The 26,795-nt window shown below is 45.2% G+C and overlaps 1 protein-coding gene across 3 annotated transcripts in view; it reads right to left on the bottom strand.

Moving 5' to 3' along the window:
* The window catches only part of LOC126542588 (synaptogenesis protein syg-2-like), a 269,117-nt gene that overhangs the window by 108,448 nt on the left and 133,874 nt on the right, over positions 1 to 26,795 (bottom strand). For all 3 annotated transcript variants that reach the window (XM_055077079.2, XM_055077080.2, XM_050189725.3), the window contains exon 2: positions 14,343 to 14,690. In XM_055077079.2, the coding sequence (XP_054933054.1) occupies positions 14,343 to 14,690 (348 nt within the window). The remainder of the gene's footprint in view (positions 1 to 14,342; positions 14,691 to 26,795) is intronic.

Genomic DNA, 26,795 nt, shown 5'->3' with positions numbered 1-26,795 from the left:
TTTGAGGCCACACGATAAAGCTCTTTCCGAATTGGTCTCGTGGTATCTGCCGTAATTATCTCATGCTTGGTCAGTGGTGTTTGCGTGACCTTGGACGTGGATGAAAAAAATCCTCAAACTACTGCATGTGCTCTAGTAGGCGCTGGATCTCAGAGGGCAACAATGCACAACATACCTATTTCCCCAAAGTGAATTGCATAGTTCCAGCCACCAAGGCCGATATTATCTTTGTTGACGCCACTACTCGCACGACTAGAAAGGGCCATGTAACACGTCGAGTAATTAAACTTTGCCGTTCTTCCATCCGAGCGTATACATGTTTGCAGCTCACATCTTGCTTCACGGGCCACTCACGCCCCACCGCTCTCGCACCCTCGCGCAGCATACGCATTCACTCGGGCGCACCGACTCCCACAGAAGCCGGCAAACGTTGCGCAGCGGAGACGTCGCGCGCGCCAGGCGGCCAGGGAGCCAGAGAGCGTCAGAACTTAGTCTTTCCACATTGCTTTTTTTTTTTATCAGCCCTGGCGCTCGAACTTTCTAGCCTCTCCCACACGACGACACGCCACTCTCCATCCCAGACGAGTTTCCTTCCGCAGCAATTAGCAATTCGTCGACGGAGCCTTTTTTTGTCGAGTACAGCTTCAAGCGCCTCCCAGTTCATTCGTTTCTTCTTTTTTTTTTCCTGCTTCCTCCTGGCTTCAGTTCGCATGAAGTGCTCTTCTAACCCTCACTTCCCGCCTACATTTCTCGCTCCTTTCAGCGCACGAAGCGAGTACCGCGGAAATTGTCTCTGGCTGAACGTGACGTGGCAGTATCGTGGATTGAAAGAAAACAACACCGACGCCTTTTACTATGTAGCCGCGCACTGGGTAAGAGCTTTAGGTGACGAGTGACAAGCAAATAAGCATAGGGGGAAGAGTAAATGTATGGGGAGGCCATTCTGCGTCAACCCGCCTACCCAATTTATTTCCCACTTCGCCACTCGACTCCCATTGTAATTGTTACGGCGTTGTTTTCTTGAATAATTGATGCAGCTTAGCTGTAGCGCGCAGTCACTGCCACATATGCACGCACTTACACCCACGTTCATCTTAGTCCCCGGCGGGGGTTGTGCCAGGGTGGCTCAGCCATCACGCCCCTCGGTCATTGATCAGAACTTGGGCAAAAAAGGAAAGAAAGAACAGAAAAAGCAGACCGTGTTCTCCCGTGCTCTCGCGTCATATAACCGGGCGATAGTCTAAGCCACAATAATGTTTCGGGCTGTTCGGAGGCAGACCAACGACGTGAAAAGAATACAATAGATTTTTTTTTTTAACTGGCGGAGAATAACCTTGGTGCCTCATTTAAGGTGTATACATCTGCCCCGTACGCGGCCTTGTATCTAAGGCCGAAACATTTATTTAGCGAAATATAATGCATGGTACCGTAAGCCGACGCCGACTCCATTTCACACGATCGCGGAATGTTTTGCAGGTGGCGCGCAGCACACTAACATCTACTTTTTCTTGCTTCCGTTGGCCAAGCTGATGGGACGACCGATGCATGGAGACAAGCTGCTATTTCTAAGGAACCGAGCCTGCCGCTTCGTTTAAAGGCAGGGAAGCTTTCAATGCTTTTTCAATGGAAAGTAATGACATATACATATTACAAGGAATACCTAGGTTGAGGTAAATCACACAAGAAGCTACATTATTTAAGCGACAAGTTGAGGGAATTTTTTACTACTGTAAGAACTTCAAGGTAATGAGTTGTGTTTGAAACTCTTTAAGTAAGCGTGGCTGTAACGCGTTAGCTGCGCTGGCAAAGCGCTGAACACTGTCCCAGTACGCTTCCCTATAACAAGGTGTTACTATATTGACGGCCTATCTTGCTCTAGAGTTGTTTCTTTTTTGATGCTTACTTCATCGAGTACGATCACGAGTGGTATACCTGACAGACTCCGGGTGGCCACAGTTTTGCCACGCAGGGCCTTGACAATTATAATGCAGGAGGAACAGTCATTAGTGAATGCCACACTGAACCACAGGCGACAGAGAATAGCTGCTCCGGCTTGCGGAAAAGAAATATTGCCAAAAGAACATGCAACAAACATAGCCGGTAGCGCTACTGCACGACACACTCGGTAGTTTCAAGCACAAGAGCCACGGAAGGGCCGGCAAGCACACATTTACTCTTCCATATGCATGTGCATACATTGCATGTGAACCATTATTGACACACACACACACCCACACACACACACACAAGGGGTGGGGGACATAATTATTAAAATTTTAATTAGGACGAACAAAATAAAAATTGTACTAAACTCGAAGCGACGTTATTTTAGAGAAGCCTTCAACAGCAGCACGAAGGAGACCTAGGCTTATCATGTCAGGGGACATCATTATTAACAGCGCGGCCCCAGCCGCTTGATTAATTTGGCAGGCCTGCTCAGAAACAAGGAATTGTAAATTTATGGCCGTATAGCCGGGAGCACTGGCCGCAATGGAAAATTTGTGGTTTTAATTTGTCTCTCTTTTTCTTCTCATTTTCACAGCTGGATGGTCGAAGTCGCGAGTAAGTAGGTGCTTTTGTAATTTGTATCGCGACGTCGTGTGCGTTTACTTCCTGTCGGGTTAGGGAAGCGCAGTTGAGCACGAAATCTTTAATACGTTCAGCTTCGACGACGGTGACGTGTGTGCATGAATGTTCCAAGTGTTCATTTCCCCGTAACGTATTCAGCGATGCATTTAGGAACAGATGTGCGTTGTTGGACGCCTACGTAACGATATAATAACGTTTCGCAAAAGTGTTGAATCCATGGCCTTATTGTGCTTGTCTGTTCGGAATAAACAGTTAACAAGGCGTCGTTAGCATGGAGGAACGGCTCCATTTTATATTTTATTATTTCATGACAAATATAGCAATGAAAATGATTGTAGAGCATGAAGGATCTTACATAGGAAATGACGTTTGGGCTGAATTCTTCAAGAGACATTGGATAATAACAAAATATCCTAGTAACAAAAATGACTGGATTGCGACAGACATGTAACTAATCCAAATGGAAACAGTGCAGTATCAAAAGGGATATTGTTGTAAATACGGTTCTTAAAAGCTATCACCTACGCAGAGTTTTTAAGATGCTTAACCATTTGTTAACGCCAGGTTTCAGGTATATTAAAGCGCTTGATGTTGGACGTCGCATAACTCCTGCAAAGACAAGTGGGTTTCAAGAAAGTAGCAAAAATGTTCACATATATAAGCGGGGACGGATAGCAAAATCGACTTGAAATGCATTTTTTTTTAATTTTAATGCCAAAATATGCCACCATTCATGGCAAATAATTGCACCAAATGGAATTCCCAGATGCGGACCGGAGGGCATCTAAAGATGGCGCAAAACACGCCCCTCTCTCATGAATCTGCCTGCTCGTTATGCAAGTTTGGGCGATGCGCTGTGGCGTTTCCATTGTTATTCTTGATTTAATATGTATAAATACCTTTGCTTCCATAATCGTCTAAACATATGATTTCTATAATTCCTTTAACGTTTTCAGTAGTTCAGTATTTTTCCCAAAGCTGTCATGATAGTCGCGATCATTCCCGCGCGATACCTTCAGTTGATGTTATGGACCCAAAACCACGTGTCTTGGAGCATCTATAGTAAAAGCCTAAACTCCCCTGTTTCTGGTGCAGTTAATTAGTACATATCAAAGCGAAAAAAAGAAAGGGTATTAAAAGGAAATGCTAAGGAATTGATGGCGAAGACTACGCGCCAGGAGGGTTTTAAGTCGCCATATCGGGAATGAAAACTTTATGCAACGTTTTCTCAAAACACCACTTTTGCTGACGAAAGGAACATTTTCTCTGCAATTGCTTTACTTTCCATACGTATATTTTTGGCGGATTGTTCCTGAAAGCTTGTGACACCTACTGAAGAAAATAAATTGAGTTTCCAACCGAGCACTTTTTATTAACAGCTTTGGCTAGGAAAGTGGCTTAAAATACGTGTCTCTGTAATTTAAGCTTCTTTGACCATGCAATGGTAAAATATACAACTTTTATTTGGCTCTAAAACAATGTGCAGCGCATACTGAGCTAGGAGGAAAATATGGAGCTCTCTGCCTACATAAAATGTTTCATAACCTTTTTTCAAGAAAGCAAAAAATATTAAAAAGGTATGTTTTATTATGTTGAAAAATGAGTATTATTCTACAAAGTTTACCAAACTGTTAGAAGGCATTTATTATGCAGTCTGAAAGTTTCCAGCTACAATACCTAAAAATCTTTAAAGTTAGGGGCAGTTGTAGCTGAATACCTAGGCTCTAGAACAATGTCCAGCGCATATTGAGCTAGGAGGAAAATATGGAGCTCTGTGCCTAGATAAAATGTTTCATAACCTTTTTTAAAGAAAGAAAAAAATATTAAAAAGGTATGTTTTAATATGTTGAAAAATGAGTATTTGTCTACGAAGTTTACCAAACTGTTAGAAGGCATTTATTATGCAGTCTAAAGGTTTTCAGCTACAATACCTAAAAATCTTTAAAGTTAGGGGCAGTTGTAGCTGAATACTATCCATGCCCCCTTAGGAGCGTATCCCAACACAGGATTTCATCTTTGCCGATAATGATGTCGTATGCTGACTCATGGCTAATGCCTGAGCACTAGCACAAGTTTCATCATCATCAGCCTATTCTAACTCTACTGCAGCGCAAAAGCCTCTCCCAACGTCCTCTATCAACTCCATCTTGCGCTAACTTATTCCACGTTATTTTCAAATTTCATCCCACCGCCGAGACCTCTACCGTCCTCCACTGCACTTCTCTTCTTTTGTAACATAATTCATAACCTTAATTGGTCATGAGTTATTGCTATACGCATTACATGGCCTGCCACACTCCACTTCTTTTTCTTAACCTCAGCTATATTATTGTGAACTCCAGTTTGCTTTTTAATCCACACTTTCTTGTCAACTAAATTTGCGCCGGTATCATTTATTGTTCCATTCGTCGTTACCCGGTGATTGCCTTAGCACCGCTGTACGAACAAAGATCCGTGGCGATTTCTCGGTAAATGCAAGAGAATTGCTTTAGAAAAACGTCGCAGCTTTTTGAGGTTCCATATCTATGTTCCAAACTGCGTTGACCACATTGTAAGGTGATCAGGAACTCACTCGACACACGTCCTGACTGTTCGAGTAGTGATCTGCAAAGACAGAATTCAGCTGAGTACTGTGAGCCAAATAAGACTGCTTCTGTTGAGGCCAGACATTTCTAAAGTTTTGTCACATATTTGAAGCCGATTGTCAAACTTGTATAGAGGGCAGAAAGTTGGGCTAGTTAGGTTGAAGGCATACTGAAAAAATTTTGCGGCGGGGACACGAGGGTCAAGCCGAGATAACAACAAGGTAAACTCCTACCTACACATTCTTCGGTATTGTCCCACTTTGCTAATGCATTTGCTTGCCAAGCTCGCCAATCAGCACTGTGGCATGACGACGGCTATACGGCGCTGACGCAAAGACTGCAATGCAATGACGAAGAAGGAATGGCCTCCACCTTGATAGAACGACAAGGGCTGTATGGCGGCGACGCATGATGAAAATGAGATGACAATCCTAAATGATGACGATGATATAGCTTGACGACGATGAAATGAGAACTAGGAAATGACGAGTTTCGTGACGATGGCGTGAGGTGACAGTATGACGAAGCTGGAATGACGACCATAGCACAATGCACGATGGCATATGACGACGATGGTATGACAACGGAAGCATGACACCGACTGTCAGACGATGACGCAAAATGACCACGGTACGATGACGGTGGCATAATCATAATTTAACGTCGACTTCATGAATACCGTAGAATGACGAAGAAGACATGACACCGATGGAAAGACGAAGGTTGTGTGACAATGCGACATGACGACAACGGGGTGACATTACCGAGGTAAAGACGGTGGTAAAACTACGGCATGACTATGACGGCATGACAAGAGTCGGATGGCTTTGTTATGACGCTGGAATGAGCGCGAGGGCACGACGATGATGGTATTGTAGCAAATGCATGACGAGGACTGTATGGGGACGACGCAAAGATGACAATAGAATGGCAATTAGGTGACAACGAGATTATGAATAAAATGGCGAGTCAACTGTATCAAGAAGCTACAATGAAGGCTATGGTGTGACGACGGCAGCATGACAAGAGTCAGATGAAGAAGCAGGAGTCACGACCATCGCATGACCATGACGGTATGACAAGGATAGTAAGACAATGGATGCATGATAGTTACTGTTTGACAACGGCATCACAACGGTATGACAACGGCGTGACAAAGGCGGCGCAATCACGATAGAATGACGAAGAATTAACATCGATGGAATGAGGGGCATGACGATGATGGCTCGATGATCATGGGATGACGTTACTGAAATTATGGTAGTGGTAGTGTCGTCTTGCCACCGCCACCGACACAGACAGACAGACAGACAGACGGACGGACGGAGGGACGGATAGATAGATAGATAGATAGATAGATAGATAGATAGATAGATAGATAGATAGATAGATAGATAGATAGATAGATAGATAGATAGATAGATAGATAGATAGATAGATAGATAGATAGATAGATAGATAGATAGATAGATAGATAGATAGATAGATAGATAGATAGATAGATAGATAGATAGATAGATAGATAGATAGATAGATAGATAGATAGATAGATAGATAGATAGATAGATAGATAGATAGATAGATAGATAGATAGGCGAGCAGGCTCAGAACGGCTGAAGCAGGCAAAGAGTGCTAAGCACATTGAAAGAGGCAACGTTCCTCATTCAAGCATACAGTCACCCACTCCCTCACTAACTCTCGTCTAAATTGTTTCCATTCTTATTTCCTTTCTCCCACAAAAAGATTCAATAATATAACTAAAAATTATAAACTTCAAATTTGCATTTACGTACCACCTCACCCACAACTCAATAGGTCGCAGTCTGTCCAATGGCGACAGTTACAAACGAAGTCATGTAAGAGTCCAGCACTACTACATGTTATATATCAAGCTATATCCACGACCGATAAACGCAAACATTGCAATGAACGAGCAACCTTAGAACACAGACTATGGGAGTGCCAGGTACACAACATACTTACATCGTACGCTGCGTCTTGCTCCTCAAGGAACTAAACTTCTTACATATAAAACCCTCATTCGCCTCATCCTCGAATATGGCTCCGTTGTGTGGAATCCATACAAAGACTGTGACGTCAAAAACTAGAGCCAGTGCAAAAAAGGCAGTGCGTTTTGTTTGTAGGAGATATGACAAGAAATTTTCGCCGTCTAACTCTCTTCCCCTACTTCGTCTCACTCCCCTTGCAGAGAGTCGCAAACTTGAATGCCTAAAATTCCTTCACAAGTTAATCAATTCTCCTCGCCTGTGCTCTCTATATAACTATTTGAATTTTTCCAAACCTTCATGTACGAGGAGTCACCATGCTCTAAATATCTCAACCTTTTTCGCCCGCACTGATTCCTTTAAACAGAGCTTTTTTTTTTTCATCAATAATTGAAGTCTGGAATTCAGTACCGGGCAACACCCGTTCACTACCACTGAAACAATTCACGCAAGCTTGTTCATAAATATTTGTATGTTTGTTGTTCATACCACTCCTCTAATAACCTTATTGAGGCTGCAGAATGTATAAATAAAAATAAATAAAATAAATTAATAATGAGAATTCAGTCTCTACCGACAGCCTCCGTGCACATTGGCACGCCGTGCTCCCCAGCTCAGCCCTGGACGAGCAACTCTGAGCAATACATTGGGCCGAGGAAGCCGCTAGGAGGCAAGTCCTCCTGGCCCACGCCTAGGCGGGAGCCCAGTCGACAAACACGCTGGATATGAAATAAAGTTTTTCTGTCTGTTATTTCTATTCACAAAATGGCTCTGTTGTATCACATAGCTCCCATACAGAAATGTACCCTCTATAGGCAAAACTGGTGCATTGCAGCCCAGCTCATGTAGCCAGTTGATCCTTATTGCAATTTACTAATCATTGCTGCTTTTAAATTCAAGTCGAGACCGTGGCTGATGGCTGCGTGCGTGCTGTTCATATATCGCCGTGTAGCTCATACACTTAAAAAAAGTCGCAATTTCGCCCGAAAGGCGGAGCATCGATTGCGGTGGCAACTTAGTAGACAACTATACGAAATAAGGATAGTAGTTTTATCGGCTGTATAAACTCGTAAACATTCGCTTGCTAACTAAATTAACAAGCAAGGTGTCACGCACGCACATACAACATCAACGCATTTCACTCGATGTGCGCGGACACTTGCTGTCGGAACGCTGACGTGAAGAGCCGCAGCAGCAGCAAGCGAATTGATCTTTGCGCTGCCTCTTGCTTCAGCGCGAACTAAGCAGCAAGAACTAAAGCGCACACGGAACGGTGCACTTGGAGTCTGTACTCATCGCAGATCGGCTACAAGATAGGGCCCGCGTGGTCGCGCGGCTGTCTGTGTACTCATTGCAGATCGCTTTCAATATAGGATCCGCGCGGCGCGCTCAGTCGTGCCATACGCAGACGCCACCAGAGTAAAACGCTACACCCCCCTCCCAGTCCACAGTGCCTTGCGCGTGGTGGACGACGGCGCGCACCCTCTCCGGCTTCCTCCTTTACGCGCGGGAGATGAAGCTACCATCCTCGGCTCACTCTTACACGCTTTCACTCGCACCTAACGCATACGGCACACGGCCACAGTGTTATCGCACTTGGGCTTGATACGAAACATCACGGCGACACCGACAACGACGCCGGAAATGCATCTATGTTGTTCATGTAATTGCAGTGGCAATAAAAAAGGAATTACGTGCTCCATGCTGTAATTGAACGTAGGCTATCCAGCTCACCCGATGCTCTAATCACTAAGCCACAATCGCACTTTCTTGTGTTTTTATTACAGTAAAGCAGAACCGTAACACTTACACTGAACACACCATAACTGAACGATCAGGCAGATTTAAACATGAATAAGAGAGGTGAATCTACTTAATATAGACACTAGAATTCTCGTATATCACACACAGCAGAGGATGTTTTAGTTATCCATACCAAATTTTCATCAGCCTATTAATTTAGCACGAATAGTAGGACATTGGTAGGAGTGTTATTGATGTGTACTTACCTATGCCGATATGCGGTACTACATATCGCAATCGTCAATTAATTGATGTATTGAATCACATAAAGAAAATGTACGTGTCTTTTGGAGCAATGACTTACTTTAACCCCATTTCTTGACGCTTCCTGTGAAGACATGGCCTAATACTAACGGATTATTTGTTCCGTGGGACGCGAATTTCAGATAGTGTGAAAAGTGTGATAGTGTGATAGTGTGAAAAGGAACTATCGATCACTGTTTCATTACTGTTCTGATGCTGTATTTCTTTATGTTCTATAGCGAACACTGAATAAATACTTAAAAAAAACTACCTTTCTTCACCAAGTACCTCGATGCGGCAAAAGACAGAACGTAGCCATACAATCTCATTTTCTTTCTTGTTAGAATGTTGTCTCTGGAGAGCAAGAATGATAAACAGATACGCCCAACCACTCCGAGCCGCGAAGAATATCTTCCAGAAAGAAAAAAATGGAATAGGCCACAATCGAACGTACGCGATGCATTACTTATGATAATAATTATGTTAATGATTATGTCCATACTATGGCACATATCCACAACGGAGATTGTTCAAGAAGCAGGTGGTACATATAAAATCAAAAGCAGAAATGAAAAAATTACAAGCCAACGTAACAGTTGTCACACGAGATAGCACGCGTGCTCGAGAGCACATGCTCGCACCCCGATTCCTCCTACTCCAAGGACGCAGGGATAAAATGTGCAAATTTATAGCATTTCATTAACCGGCATACCGAAAGCTTCGCTTCCCATTCCAAAATGTGCGTTGAATTTTCATTTCATATTGTTCTTCAGTTTCTTTCTTTCTTCTTTTTTTTTTTTGCAAGATGAAAGTTTCATTACAAGTTCTACCACGTTTAATATGGCTACCGCAAAATATAAGTGAGATGCCCCTTTCTGCGTCAGGCTGACGTATGGCAGTGAATATGTATGATTTTGCAGCACCAATAAGGTTTGTCATAAAGCGTTTTTATTTTAGAGCGCCGCTCTTTGGAGCCCGTTCCCGCGTTTTGCGTTGCCGTCGGCCTCATAGTTGTGCCTCGCCGTAACCAGCTCTGTAGCCGGGAGCAGCGCGCTCCTGCTGCCGGCGCGAGCCTTGCTCTTCCCTTGTTCTCCAAAGCCGGATCATGTATTCTCGCCTATCCTCTTGCCCCTCTCCACCGCGCAGTGTCGTTGCATTGACTCTCGCCGCTACCGTCCACTCCGCCCTCGCCGTCCCTTCTCCCGCTGTCGCGGCTCTGCCGCTGTGCCGTCGGCGGGCGCTCCTTGCCGCCTCGCGCCTAATCCACGGCTCTCCGCCCTTCCGTCTCCGCGTCGCGTGGCCGTACGGCTCTTAGCCGTGTCTCTCGCTTCCCTGTTTGCGGGGCGCGTTCCTCAGTGGCATTGGTACTGACAGTGCCTCTGGCAGTACTTGCGCCTAGCTGTCCTCCTCCCGCCTCCACTCTTGCCTTAACCTCCCCTTACCTGGCGCAATGCCGTTGCGGTGACTCGAAAGACAGGTATAGTGTTTCGTCTACTTACTTCTACTTCCCACCCCAAACTTGTGCGGCGACATTGAGGCCTGTCTGTGAGGGAATGAGTGTGTGACGTCTACTCAATACCCCTGTTCTCCACGCATTTACTCATCCCACCTCAGAAGAAACTTTGAATAATAATTGCTAAACCCCCCCCCCCCCCTCTCTGCGGTGGTGACCCACTGTAAGATGGCACGATGGCGTGTCACCGGAGCGCTGGCTCGATAGCAGCGGATCACGGTGTGTGCTGCCCAATCCTCAACGCAGAACCGCCTCCCTACGGCATTGCGTGTTCTGTATGTGATTGCCTCTTGTTGAAGCAAGGCAGCAGCTGCGCTCAAACATCGCATTACCTACCAAGAAGCGTAACCGTCGGCCATATTTTTTCTATGGCAGCATTTCATTTATGTTGTCACTTTGGGTTTTGTAATTCTGCTTGAGACGACATAGTAATCGTGCATTTTGAACAAATCCTGGTTTTTATATGTGCACTCAAAGAGACCTGAAAGTGGTTAATATTGCAGGCGTTTGGTAGTGTAAAGGCAACTCGTAAATTACAGTTTTTACGAGTTCAGTCAAGAGCAGCATTGCTTCCTGAATATGCAAGTATCTTCATTAAAAAAGTCTCGTTTCTGCCCAGGTACATAGGTTAATAAATTGCTCATTGGTGAATTGTTCTCTGATCTCTATAATTTTCTATGGCAAATTGAAAGCTGGTTTTCAAATTGTGCGTTACTACAGACAATCGTTATTATATTAGACATGTGTGATATTTACGATTATTGTGTAAGCTCGTTTATACAATGAAATGTGCATAACATGAAAGTACGGGCTGCTCAGTCTCCAGTATAAAATCCTTTCTTTCTTTGTGCGTTGTCCAGATATATTATTTTTATGCGCTGCAAAAATCAGTACTAGCCTCAGTACGACAGGAATTTTGTCATCACTACGTCTTGCTCATGTAATTCTGTCGTACATAACTCTCTGGGCTATATATTTCCTGTGCATGATGTTCGCATACCATTGGAAAAACTTTATGTAAGTGCTTATCACGTGTGGATACTTTTAGCAACATTCCTAACCTAAATTTAGCGCAATTCTTGGCAGAAAACTTGCCTAATTTCTTCTTGCTTCTTTCGTGTGTCACGTATTGCGACGAGCAGTGTGCCTACTTAACTGTATACGGAAGTCCCCTAACTGTGTGCTAAATGCAAATAAATGTAGAAATTTCTGGTTGGCATTCAAAATATCACACAGATAGAATGCGAGCCCGGATTGTTGTCCAAAACGGCTGCATTCTCATGTAGCCTGAGTGCAAACTCGCCTATATTGCTGAGTTTTGCAGCTTGTTAAAGGGCCCCGCACCAGGTCTGGTCATTTTGAGCTGACAAGCGCAGAGCATACATTGCGCGATAACGATCGTGTCTGCAAAGTGTTACATCGCTACGGGCCGCAGAACGATCTGAAATTTAAAACCGAACGCCGTTTTTCCTTCTTCTCGGGGCCGCCGCGCTCCAAGCCGGAGGATGACGTACTCGTGTGCCTGCGCCTACGTACTGGTGTCCCAGTATGACGTCGCTCGTGGTGACATGCGACTTCAAGAATTATTCCAGACAACATGTTTATCTGTGTGGTCTGTTGCTCGAATCGACGAATTGAAGTTCAGAGAAATAATAAAAAACACAAACGGAATGTCTGCATGTTTTTTGTTTTATTTCGGACCGAAGCGCGAGATGTACTTCCGCTTCGTCGGCTTGTTCCCACGGTCGTGCGGTCACGTGCACAGGTACCGAAACTATGCCATTTTCTACCGTGTTCCTGCGCGTGGTCATGCTCTGCGATTCGCTTGTTGTGCCTCAGTATACGTGAAGCACTGAATTATGCCACGAGTCATGTTTCCTTGTGCACAGTGCGCAAAATCGTACCCTGCGCGAACGAGACAACAGCTCGCGCGTGACGCTGTCAGCAGAAGTGCGTCGGGCAGAAAAAAAAAAGCGAGAAGAAAAAAAAATGAACATGGGCCCTATGAACCCTCGAGCCCATACTGGACCCACACCGGACCTCGCGATCACCGTGGTGCGGTATGGTAGATCGCAGGAAAGGAATTTCACTTGCGGAGGCTAGGCGGGGCGAGTGGAGAGAACGCCTTGCTTGGCCGTGGAGCCAGCGTGCTGAAATCACGGGTTCGCAGCAATGAAATATTTCTATCTCGGCTATTACAGACCAATCTGAAAAATTTTTGCGGCAGAACGCTCCCTAGAGGGCATGTAACAACTTCCAGCATATAACCAAAATTTGATGTGGGGCCTAGTGAGGGGCCCTTTAAGGAACCGCATATATTATACATGAGGCATCGCCATTGTGTCTATTCTCATAGTCAGTAGTAGCTTTTTTAATATAAGCACGAGCAATGAAGGGATAAACATATTTACGTAAAGTCCCGTACCCGTTCGTTCGTAAGTGTTCTTTGCCATTGGTCATTCGCATTAGCTAATAATAAGTATAGCATCAGAATTAGCTAGAATTTTCTCTTACGAACAATTCTAGCATGAGAGACTTTTCTGAATACGGGCCATAATGGCCAACGAAGGCACACACCCACCACAAGATATTTTCTAAAGTTATCGTTTCGGTTCCAACAGGCGTGCCTTGTTCACTATGATACAATATCGGATAAAGCAATCGCTTCAGTGTGTCTTACAGCATGACGAAGAAACCTACGGTATACAGGTGACAAATTACCAGCGTTTCAGTTCAATGTGGACGCTATAGTTTTTATGGGATGCGAATCAGAATAAATACGCATGACTCATTTCTTTTTCTTTTATTCGTTCGCAATTACCCGTGCCTGACCCCAGTTAATATCATATCGCGATCTGACGAAACACAATGTTGAACAAGTGTGCTCGATGACACGTGTTGTTACCGGTCATCTTGTCCGAGCTGCTTGAGCCGTCTCATGAAACTCCCACTTTCATAAATGTAGACATACGGACGCTGTCGCTTGCCATCGCATAAACCACACCTCAGAAATTTCAATCTAATTCAGGGATTCTACGCGTGCCAGAACCACAATTTTATCATGAGATAGGCCGCAGTGACGCTTTTTAAAATTTCTCCGAATTCATTTTGGTCTGATACAATGCTATTCACATAATTGGATGTTCAGCGTAGATAAATGCTTAATGGGAGGTGGGGCTAGTCAAGCTGCATCAGCGCAGCTTTTTTCCCACTTTCCACGCCACAATACGTTCTGCTGTAAAACACACTGTACTGTCGGTGGTGAAAAATAAACTTCAACTTCTAATTCCTTAGTTTATCCTTCACAATCACGAGTTCATCCGGAATCCTTCCGCTTGGCCTATGTGTGCACCAGCCTGTATGACCGCCTGTGACTGACTCAGTAATCAACGAGTGAGTGTGTAACAGTGCAAACTATGAGCTTATCTCTTCCTTCTCCTTTTTCAATCCCCCTTCCTCCTCCCGCAGTGAAGGGTGGCCTACTGGGCAGCTCAGCCTGGTTAACCGTCCTGACCTTTCCCTTATGATTTATATGCTGATCTCTCTCTCGTGCCTAATAGGTTCATAAGTCATCTCTCTCGTAGGATGACCGCCTTCACTTACCTATAACTATGAGATGCGTTGTGAGTTTTCGAGTCCAGTCTTTCTTGAAGTCCACCGCACACGTGTAGGATCCGTTGTCGGCCTGCCGAAGACGGTCGATGCTGAGCACGGCGGGTGTCTGGATCACCGAAAAGTACGCACGACCTTGCAAGCTGCTACGCTGCGCGCTCTGGCGGATCTGTGACAGGCTCCCCGTTCTCGGATTGACATCTACGCTATACACAGAGTTTTCACTGGAGTCCTTGAACCAGCGGATGCGCACCGGGAAGTCACCGATGCCCGGAGCGCTTATGTCGCAGCTCAATTGCACCTGGCTGCCTTCCAGCGCCGTCACTGTTTGAGCCTCGGCTGCAAAGAGAATATAGAAATCGTCATGAGCATTTCACGTTGCGAGACTTTATAGCTCAGAAAGAACGAGTTGTGCGTTTGCACTGTGCGCACGTTACTGCCGCCGGGTTGTACACCTAAACTGCGACATAAGAGCACATGCTATATATGTACATATATACCGTATTTGCGCTGATAAAAACACTAATTTGTATTGGTTTCATTGGCACAACATTTAGCGTAATTAAATGGTGCATCCACGAGCATTAAACTTTTTAACCATGCAGACGTATTTTCTTCTCACGACAAACATTCACTTGATAGAATCCCCCATTCGGCTACGTACATAACTGAATTTTCCCGTTCAAGAATGGGGAGATCAGTTACAGACAGTTATGCCGTCCTCAACAAAGCAACATTTGATAGTTTTCATTTTACCTTCTCCATGCTTGCGAAAGTAGTACTTTAGGGCGAGCACTGCAGTATCTTAACAGATGTCTGTAACTAGAAACAAGATGTCTACGACGAATAGGTTTGACGCAGTCGTATTATGTAAAGCTCTAAGCAGGCGGGGTAAAGCTAACGATATTATGTTGTACTCCTACATCAAGTGTTTAGGGGGCTTCTCAAGATTGTTAAATGATTCGCAATTGATCAATTTGTCGCTGCAATTCTATGATTTTATAGATAGTAAGGTTTAAGTATATATCTTTGTCATGTCCTGACCAGAACTAACGCTACTGAGAAGGTGCGCATCACGATGAATCTGTTACTTGTTTCTTTTTAGCCGCAGCATCAACAGCAGAAGAAGAAAGCTGCAGAAGTGACTTGGCTATCAGGAGAATTTGGTCAAAGCACCAATGCACAGGCACAATTGGTGATTCGAAAAGCAGTGCACTGCAGTCACTTAAAGTACAGACGTGGTTATTGCATCGAGGACGAGCATATTGACCGAACATCTGCGCTTGAGCTCAACCGCTGCCACCGACACATCGCGCCTCTTCTGATATCGCTGATCACTCGAGTCCTCGACAGCAGTTCTGTTTGGTGAGCATACTGTCAAACATTATTGGTCAGAGTGCGTGTATTGATTCCTATACTACTTACTGCTGTGGTCTCGCAGCTCCCACTGGGCTAGATGATTATACTCAAAAGAAAACGACCCGGGTAGACAAAAAACAGAGACAGCCTGCGCCATTTCCTGTCCCAATCTTTAGGTCGCAGTATTGAATTTAAGCTTGTCGGAAACATACGCTTACGAACAAAATGTCTTCAACTAGCTAGCGTGCGACTCCTCTTGGACTTGCTGCCTTTTAGTGCCTCCCAACACTATGGCTTAGCGACTATGGTGTTCCGCTGTCAAGCAATAGAATCAAACCCCGGCCGCAGCGGCCGCATTTTGATGTAGGCGAAATGCAAAAACGCCCGTGTGCCATGCATTGGGGGCACGTTAAAAATTTCCTGGTCAAAATTAATCTGGAGTGTCTCACCCCGGCGTGCCTCATAATCAAATCGTGGTTTTGGCACGTAAACCCTCAGACTTAATTCGTGTCTTGCACTGTTAACATTAAAACGCTGCCTTCTATTTTTTCCAATGGTAAAAATGCCCCATCACTTCTCTCTAACCACACTCCTCCCCACACCACGCTAACTCTCCTCGGGTTAACCACGTGTACCGATTCCGATAGAACTCCATCTTCTCCATCTTGCTTGTTTCACTTCAACTGTTTGGACAGTCTTGACCAGTGGCGAAATGGGAAGTCAATCTGCTCCACAAACACCACTGGTGCGTCGCAGCCTAGTGTACTATGTAGAGCCTGCAGTGCCTGAAGTGGCTTTGTCTCGACTGGGATCTGCCGACCGAGATGAGAAACGACGGCAGGCTCATTGTTCGCTGAGTCATTGCTGCGATAATGGGAAAGAACAAATTAGTACGGTTTGAATATTTTTCTTTCGCAAGAATATTTCTATCCCCCAGTCGGATCCGTTATCAGTGAAATGCATGTGATCTGCTTTACAAGCACCAGAAGTCAGTGTCTTCGGCACATTGCAAATATGACAAGAACCACGGAGACCAATAAGACCAATATTTTTTTTTAATTGCGTGGCAAAGTAATAGATACGCGATTCACGAAATCAATGGAAAAGCTCATATGATCAAACAATTTTACCATTGCCATTTTCACGTTAGAATTTCAACTTACTGGTTGGATATTAGGTTGTTTAATCAGCGGAATGCATTGTTCTGCTGCCAATTTATAAAAAGAAAGGACGCTGAATTTTAAACAACAGAGATAGTTTTAGCAAACGAGTACAGTTGGGTCTTCTTCAGTTGTGGTCCTGCTTATATTAAGTCTGCATGGTTTCAAGTTGTTTCTCATTCTCATTACCTAGGCGAAGTTTACAGCAACACCAATGCAACCACATAAGGTACAGAACGGGGAAGGGGATCGTCCAGTATTAAATAGCCATATCTTTGTGTATGCTGATCCAGTTCTAGCGCGATACAGCATGGTTGCCTCCTCGCAAGTAACTACTTTCAGGATACAGGTCTGATGCGTAGCTTTTGGGAGCGTCCGAAAATGTTTGCAGATTGCGCGCTTCATGTGCTGGGCGTTTTTCGAGGCTCGCAGTGTTGGGGCACATTAAAGAGCGTCGCGCGCAAACATATCCACTTCCTCATTGCCTTTCATTCCAATACGTCACTCCAAGGAACGACAAAGGCCATAATTTTTCAGCAAATTCGTGATCACACGTGGACTAAATCAGGCTATTCATAACCTAGAAGCTACAACTTTTGATGCTTATCCTCGGCTAGAGATACCGCATCCTTCACGCACGCAGCGTATGTTTAGCTCCCCTAAAGCGAATTATCCGACAAAAATGCCTTGATGTGGAAGGAAATTTCTGATAAAGAACTGTCATCCCGAAGACTATGAAATAACCAGTGTTTCTTGTTTCCCTTACAAGTGTTAAGAGGCGTATGTTCAACGTCCTTTTACACTATGGCAGCGCTGAAGACAACATCACTATAGAGGGGTCTCCATGGCACAAGTATGCACGCAAATGATGATCCTCTTTGGCCACATGAGCATCGACGATTTCCAGTCGAATGTTTATTTAATTTATGATCAGGACACCCTTATTTCCGAGGCAGAATACGCCAGTGTTACCGGGAGGCAAGATTCAGCTTAGCCTCGCACCTTCGCTGCCTTCAGCACTTGGGCGACATTGGTGACCACAAAGCCGGGATATCGCACTTCGGTAACTACCTATTCTCAGTACATGCAATTCTTTCGTGTCACTCTAGACACTTAATGACCACTTAACTTCTGGTAAACCGTGCTTAAAGGCTTGAATGACGAGACTGAAACTACACTGCACAGATAGAAAAACATGACCAGAAGACGAAAGAAAAAAGATGTCGCGGGATTTGAATAGCTATATTACCGCTATAGTTCCTTAGGTATTTAATTCTAAAATATATATTGATGCTATAGTTACGCACAATCTACGCTCCCTCTCTCCCACTGTGATCACATCACAGTGATTTCTCCGACGTTTCTTGGAAGGTGTGTGGATGGTGGGACGTAAACGACAGAAAATAATTTCGTTCCATTCGCAAACGAGAGCTACCTCTCGAAAAAAAGCTTTGCGAGAGTTTCTACATTCCATACAACTAAAGTAAATGTGAAGAAAATGTCGCAGTATTCACGGCCTCTTTACAGAACCCGCGGTGACGACCACGACAACGACGGTGCTTTTTCCTCGTGCCAGCGCGTGCCTCAAACTACAACTAACCCCTCTTCTTTTCCATCTCTCCCCTCACCTTTCTTCCATTTCTTGTTCCCTATCCTGCGCCCCCCCTCTCTCCTTCCGTTCCTCCTTACCCTCCACTCGCCTTTTCATACTGTCGGCGTTTCGAGCCACAGAAAGGTTCCCCTTTTATCTCTTTGAAACGGGCTGTCAGCGCCAGCGGTCGTTTTCTGTCTTCTGCATTCGGCTTTCCTTTTCGATCTTCGAGTGCTTAGTTTTATATTTAGTTTTTTAAATTGTAATTTTATTTCTGCTGTGACTATGTGTTTTCAGCTTTCGTATTTCACTGAGCAATGGTGCAACACTCGTCTCTTGTGACTACATCGTAAGGCGCAAGGATACTTGACGCTCACATATAAAAAGAAAGCAAAAGAAACGAACAAAAATTATGTTTGGAATTCCTTCCTTCTCCCCCTTCTTTTTTTTCTTGAGCGTTTGGAAGAGTCCTGCAAGACAGTGAAGGTGAACGTTCAGATGCAGACAGCCATGTGATCAAGGCTGAGTGGTTCTTCACTCATGGCATCCTGTGCGAACAGGCGTAAAAGAGGCAACACAAAACTAAGGTTTGCGGCTGGTTGGTATTGTGATAAGGGTGCCTGTTCACCATTCTTATTCTTTCCTTGTATTCATCCCTTATGCGTTGTTTTCTGTAAGGTGCGGCTATTTTTCCACAACGTTTTTCCCCTCAATCCACGTTATGTTGCGGCAGCTCAAGAAACATAAATAGCCCTAATTCTTGCAGATGCCACAGCTATCGCCTGGTTTTTTCTTCATTTTTGTGACGACGACGTCACATCCATGCTGCAGGTCCAGTGTTAATCATGTGCTTCTCTTATTCCGTTCTTTTCCCTTTCTTGCAATGATTTACATGCAGCGCACTCTTTACCATTGCACCTTTAATCCAGCGTTTTTTGTTGCAGTCGCTTCGTTGTTATGAGATACCTTTATTTTGAACCTTTCTACATAGTTATCTCGTCTCCTTTGCTCTGAGTTCTTTTTTTCGCGCTCCATGCCGATCATTAAGAAGCGCAAGTGGTCACAATTACTCAGCCAAATAAAAAAGAAATTTGGAGCAAAGGTGTTTTGCAGTTCCGCAACTAGATACAAATCTCTCCAGGGAGAAAAGCGGTGCCAAGCTTTTGTTTGTCTCGCACAGGACGTCTGTCGTTCACGACCCACTGGTCGGCCCCACTGATTGGAAAGACAAGTCACACAGACGGGGGGTTTTGGGATTGCTGTGCTCTGGACCGTATCGGATGGTGCACGCGTTGGCGCACCTAGACGACGATCAGAAAGCAGGTGACGAAGAGAATGAACGGGAAAAGGCACTTCTTTGCGGAACCATGCGTGAGAACGGGCGGGCTTGGAGTGTCGCTCGTCAACGCCATGGTCCTGGGCAGCTATATCGGCCAACTGCTCTCCCTCGTTCGTTTTTTCTTGGGCTCTCCTAAACTGTTGTTATGTTTGCCGCCGTGCCCTGTCTACGGGTTTGACATTCCCCTTCCTTTATCATTTCTTCTCAGTATCTCTTTTGACTTTTCCTCACATCGCCATCATTCTTTGTTGAAGATGCTTAGGTATTACCCGGCTCGACTTCGTCTGTGTTGGCTCAGCTTCGCTGGCGGTGAGTATCTGTTTCCTCTGAGCTCTGTATATTATTCGTTCTCACAAATTTAATGCGCTGGTTGTGTTCCAAGTTCGTTTCGCGGATGCAAGTCATTTTGAATAACACACATCTTGTCATTTTTCATGGCAAATTCATCACGCATTTCATTTTTTTTTTCAGTTGTAACATGCCTGCTCCAACAAACGCCAAAGGTCTCTTTTCAGACAGTGCAACCATGGAAGAAAAATACAACCGCAACTGTATATAATTCCCCTGTCAAAGACATGCTTTCACATGATCGCGAAAATGTTGCGCCTTGCTTTCACACCTGGCGACACCTTGGTGAGAAAATTCCACACATTTCTTCACCATACGGAAGCTCATTAATCTCATAGCATCAAGAAGTACTACGGTGATTATGAAACGTATTTCATGCACAAAAAAGATCTATATACGCAGCGTCTCGTGTAGACGTTCATGAGCGTATCAAGCGTATAATTTAGCCATGTGGAGGCATTGATATATATATTTTATTCTCCAGAACAAAATAATATAAGAAGATGCAAAAAAGTCCAGACACGCCGTGGTTGCTTAGTGGCTATGGCGTTCGGCTGCTAAGCATGAGGTCGCAGGATCGAATCCTGGAACGAATCCGAAGTAAGAAAACAGCCGTGTACTTACATTGAGGCGCATGTTAAAAAATTCCACGGTGTTCAAATTATGCGGGAGTCCCCACTACGGCGTGCCTCATAAACAGATCGTGGTTTTGGCTCGTAAAATGCCATAATTTATTATGTAACGTTCGTTAAGGATGTCCTTGGCAGTCGCAGAACTCTTGAGTACAAGTGTCAGGAGTTGCGCGCGAGGCCTTTGAGTATGCGGGTGGCCTTTATGGCATTCGATACCTGCTAGTCTACATTACGGCTACATTATAAACGCGGAACAGCAACATGGTAGGCAATATTCAGAACAGGCAAATCCCGCATAAATTACTGCACAATAACTTTAAGTAGTGGTCTTCCTTCACGCACGCGGATAACGATGACAGGAGACTACTATGGGTAACTGCAAGTACCATATATGTCATACCCAAAGGTATACCTGGCCCGGTACACAAATTTTAAAGAAGTCCTCTTTTGTATCATGTATGTATTGAGCATCTTTTTTTTATCTGGCCTGGCCTTCCACTGCGTTTCTGTAAAGCATTTCTTCATCCTAACTTCCGCACCTATTATAACTCCACATTATTACTCTCACATATGTGTAGTAGATCCCGATTTCATACGTTCCCGTTCTATTCACGTGCGGGTTTGTTTTCTCGCTCTCTCCTGGTTTCCTGCGGTTTTTCTCCATTGCTGTTTCTGTCCCGTTTGCGATTTGTGTCTCGTTTTAGCGTACTTTCTTTTGGAGGGAGCGCCTGCCGGAATTGGAAACTCCGGAGGTGCCGGATGGCGTCATTTTTTGCGGCCCTTATAACAATCACCCTGTTCTTCTCGTATTACCCTTCCTTTCATTCTCCTCATGCCCGACGCCCCATCGCCACCGACACCCACCTAACTCAGCAATCTTGCTCGAACTTCCCTTCCACCACCTCCATACTCCAACCCCGCCTCGTACGCAGCCAGCGACTGAGCGTATTCCGGCAGCAAGGGATGCTTTCCAGAGTAAAGTATAGAAGCATCCCAAGCTTACTGTATAATCCATGAACGCAGAGCAAAGCAGAAGCGTAGCACGCGGATGCCAACAATTCAAGCGACTCTCTCGCTTCCTGTCTTCGGCCTTCTCGTCTTGCTTCTTCCGTTCCTCTCTTCTTCGTATCCTTCTTGGCACACCCGTTTGGCCAGATACATACAGAACGCAACGAAGTTGCGCGTGCGAGTGGCGTTCCGATGGCGACGCTCTCTGCTCCCCGAGTCGCCGATGCCGCCAGCTCCGCCTCCTACTTCCTCAACGACGACGGCAACACATTCGATGCGTGCATAGCCATTCCACGCTTCCCCTGTACTCTTATTCACGCTACTTACCTCAGTCGTAGCAGTGTGGCCAACAAGTGGAGCTGACAAGGGTCCTCGTTTCTCTGCTTACATGCCAATTAGAGGCAGCTGTAGAGAAGCAAAGCGCAGCAAACCTCGCCGGGTTTCGTGACCATGGCTGCGGTCCGTCTGTTCTATTGCGAGTAGGCCAACCAATGGCAGTGGAGCCCGCTTGCTGCGCGCGCCGCTAGGCTCCTTGCACCATCACCAGATGGCACTCCCCTCCACGCATCCGACGAAGTGGCAGCGCTATAGTGTACTAGAATACGGTTCAGTGGGGGCGAGTGGCCGGAGCAGCGCATGATTTGCAGTGAGGAGCCCGACGACGAAAAATACTGCAGTGGCGCTGCGATCGAAGTCGATTGGGCCGCATCAAGGTCGCGCCGATAGAGACTGCTGCCACTTCTGCACGGCAGGGTCGTTCGAACTGCTTCGCGCGCTGCTGTTTGCGATCGGAGCTTCAAATTGTGTTCGTAACTACATGTGACGTGCTTTTATGTCTTAAATATAAATTCCTTTCTGAGGTTTTATGCCGTACAGTGATTGCGCGTGCATTGCGGCCACAGTGCCGGCTTTCATTCCGCTATGTTATTGAGCTGCCTTGGAGGAGAATTATTTTGCTTGTTCTACAAGTAGCATGTGTCTCTGGTGTGTATTCTTGCACATATAGTTTTCCACAAGTAGTCCTTGCGAAATGCAGAAGAAAAAAGCAGGAAACTAAGCTTGCTGCTTGCCGCTTTAACAAATAAAATATATCGGCCTCATACAGCACCCCGGTGCCCTGTTCTCAGATTTACGTTAAGTATACTTAGAGGGAAAAAAATTCAGTGCAATATTCCGTTCGTTTTTGCGTCTTCCTGCAGTAATAGAATGTGGAGTAATTGGTACGGGGTCTTTTATTTGGTAGGACCAACGGTGCCGAAAATAGTTTTACTTAACTATTATATGTACTCACCGTTGGCCCGTAAGCTGTGTTCACATTACCTACCCCTCCCTTCTCTCCCCAGCGTAGGGTAGCAAACCGGAACTTCTCCTCTGGTTAACCTCCCTGCCTTTCCCCTTTCCTCTGTCTTTCTCTCTCTCTTTGCCAGTCGATGCTTAACAGAAAAGAAGCCGGCGTGATAGCTTAATCAGTGACGATAGTGGCTATGGCATTGGGCTCCTAATTTGGAGCTCATGGGTTCAATCCAGGCAGCGGAATTCAATGGTGACGAAATGGAAGAATGCTCGTGTACTTATATACAGGTGCATGTTAAAGAACCCTTAGTGAAAACTCAAATGCCGCGGGTGCCTCACAATCGTATATCGTTGTTTTGCTACGTAAAACCCCAGAACTCGTTTAGTTACAAAATAACAATCATAGTTTCTGCTCAACATCAACTGTTATGGAGACGTAAGTTTAGAGTGTCACGTTCCATGGCAAATCAAGTTCATGCGAAAAAAGTCGCAGTTCCACCCGAAAGGCAAAGCACCATTGCGATAGCAAATTAACAGATAGCTGTACGGAGTAAGGATAGTAGCTTTATCGGCCTTATAACCTTTTAAACATTCGCTTTCTAATTAAATTAAGAATGATAGAATGTATAAGCGTGACTGAATGAGAACGTAGAAAGACACAGACACACGGACACAGCGCTGTCTTTGTGTGTCTGCTTCTTTCTACGTCCTTGTTCAGTCGCGATTACACCCATTCTATTATGGACTCAAACCAACTAGCCCGTCAACGTGTTTTAACTAAATTAACTAGCACGGTGTCACGCGTGCACAGATAAACATGAACACATCTCGCTCGATGATGGCGGAAACTCGCAGTGAAAATTCTGGAGTTTTGGAATCGCGGCAGCAGCAAGCGAATTGGCCTTCATGTTTATCTCGCGTCAGCACGAACGAAACGTCGAGAGCACATCGCATACGAAGCTACCGGCACTATGCGCAGCCTCCAAGCATCACAGTTCGCTTTGAGATGAGGCCCACATGGGCGCGCACTTTAGCCACGTCGCACGCCGCCTTCACGACGCACGAGCGCCGGCAACGCGTCCCTCCAGCGTCCGCCAAAGGTGCTTACTACGGCGTCCGCGATTCGGCTGGCCAACGCTGTAGTAGACGCCGCGGTTCTATCCACTCTGTACGGAGCGGCGGGCGAGGAGAACACCGGAGAAGAACACCCCTCCTCCCTCGCCTCACCCCCCTGCCTTGCGCGCCACAGGAGAACGCGGCGCGCAACCGGGCCGCGTTTCTCGCTCGCTCACCCTGGATTGAACCGCGTTCGCCGGCTCAACCTCACACGCTTTCACTATGCTTTCACTCATACGGAACCTGACGGCGACGGTGACGACATAAATGCGCCCGGAGTGCCCATATAGTTGCTATCGCAATAAAAATATGGTAGCTGTGTCCCTCGGCTTTTTTCTTGGGGTTTAAAGAAAATGAATATATTTTGGAGTCTTATTGCTCAGAAAAACAGGTTATGTTTATATTTCGAACCTGCTCGTAATGCCATTTCCAACTGTACGTCATGCTCAAGTAAGCAGCTTGCATGTATAAACGGCCGCTTTCAGGTATCCGTTGCACTATCGCAACTAATATAACGAGGCAGCTAAAGGAATGGCATGCCTCACATTCACGTAGAGAGATATACAAAAGTGCTTTTTTCATTGAAGGAGATAAGTGTGCTACATGCAACAGTCCATGTGTTTGTGCGCGTGCGCTTCTGTGCATGCGTGTGTGTGTGCGTATACTCATGTTTTGACTCTTTATGCACTGACGCAAAGCTTTGTTGCATATACTTTGCGACTGGTTGGATCCGCTGCATTTTCTTTTTTTTTCTTTGCGCCTCTTAGCTCAACGCAGGCGATTTCAATACGCTAATACAGCCTTACGTTTAAAACGACACGATGACATGTAGATTAAACCACAATACGTGAACTTTCTTTTTATCATTGTCTTTACTCATTTGCTGTCAGTCTCTCCAGTTACCTCCATGTATACCGGAAAGAGATTCTGTACTTGATTATATATGTTTTGATCATTGTTATGAAGGAGAGTGCCGAAAAATTTACTAAGGAGTCGAACGGTCATGGAGAGCTTTCCACCGAAATGAAAACTGATGTCTGTTCATTCCTCGCTACACGTCTTTTCTCTTATCTTGTCAAGTTCCTTATCGTCCTCCTCGCTCCTCGCAAATTTACAGTTGCAAACCGCGATCTCCGATCTCCTTTGCAAGGCAGGTGATTTCCACACTCTGAATGGGAGAGCAAAAAAGAAAACAAACAAACAAACAATGTTCGAGATTGAGCATCAGGCTTCCGCAACACTTGAACGTGAGAGACAGCCCGAGTGAAATCGCGCACCCGCAGGCGACGATAAATGAAACCCACATCCCTTTGCCACCACCCCTGAGTGAGATTTCTGCTACTTCTTAGCATTTCTTTTTTTTTCTGTTTGTTTCTTTTTTCAAAAATTTGCTGTCGTTGCCCTAAGTGAACGAACTCGAGTGAAAGCTATTTTGCCCCTGGGCTATGTGCCCCTCCGGTTCTCGTAGAAGAGGAAAATTGACTGACTCGGCATTCACGCTTGCTAGATTTATGGCTGGCGGAGGCGCGCAGTACTATTTACCAGCAAAAGCAGACTTGCCCGGTGGGCCACTGTCACCGACAGTACCGCGAACTAAGTGGACGGAGTGAGGCGAACTGTGGTATGTTAAGATAGAAGCAACAATCAGTAGGATGAGCAATGAAGAAGAAGCCGCGCGATCACAACCTACTTTCACACCAATAACAAGCTGGATACATCGTCACTCTCATTTACTTAGCAGACTGCAGAAGCAATTTCACCGTTAATTAGTATGAAATGTTGCGGGTGCCTGTGGAGTTGAGGCAGAGAATCTTAATGGCCATTTTTTACTTTTTAATTCTTACTTTTTCTTCATTCCTCGGTTTATGTAACGAGCGTACAGCAAGAAAAATAGATGAAAAGGATATCAATCGTCCACATTATTCTGTATCATGACCTTGCACTCATTTTTTTTCTTCATCACATAACAGGTACTATAGGTAACCAGTTTCCGGAAGCAGTTGACATTGAATGCATCCCTGTAATTTCTCTGGACATTACCCGATAAACTTCTTTGCCTCTATAAATTCAACCTCTGATGCCGTCAGTTCTCCAGGAAAAAAAATGCATGGCTCTCTGCTCAAACCAATGCTTTGCTAGGCGTAGAGAAAAAAAGTATCAAATCATCCCGAGCTAGAATTCTGTACCAGTACTATTCGAACACCCAAACATGCCCAACCTTTTAAGTGTAGTACGTCCAGCTGATCAGTTTGCTCTCGAACGAATGTCAGCGGATGGTTTTCCGACTTGCTTGTTTGACAAGTCGGATTATGAAGTCTACAGCTGCAGCAAGATTACTTGATGCTGGTTGGTCACTCTAATATCCATCTCTTTAAAGAGTCTGTAATTTGCTCATCCATTTTTCCTCATCCTCATTTACTCTCTACGCAATGGTTCGGTGGGCTAATATGTGAAGAAGGATGAACTCATACGGGGAGGCTTTTCTCAGAAACCTCAATCGAAAATAACTGAAAAGAAAGGATGCTGAGGTAGCTGCTGTTCCACAACCAGTCGAAGCCTCGAGAAGCTCATATTGCCGAAAAGCAGAAACCTGCTTTG

The sequence above is a fragment of the Dermacentor andersoni genome, chromosome 2 (assembly GCF_023375885.2).
Source record: "Dermacentor andersoni chromosome 2, qqDerAnde1_hic_scaffold, whole genome shotgun sequence".
NCBI lineage: Eukaryota > Metazoa > Arthropoda > Arachnida > Ixodida > Ixodidae > Dermacentor > Dermacentor andersoni.
This window is presented reverse-complemented; position numbering and strand designations above follow the sequence as displayed.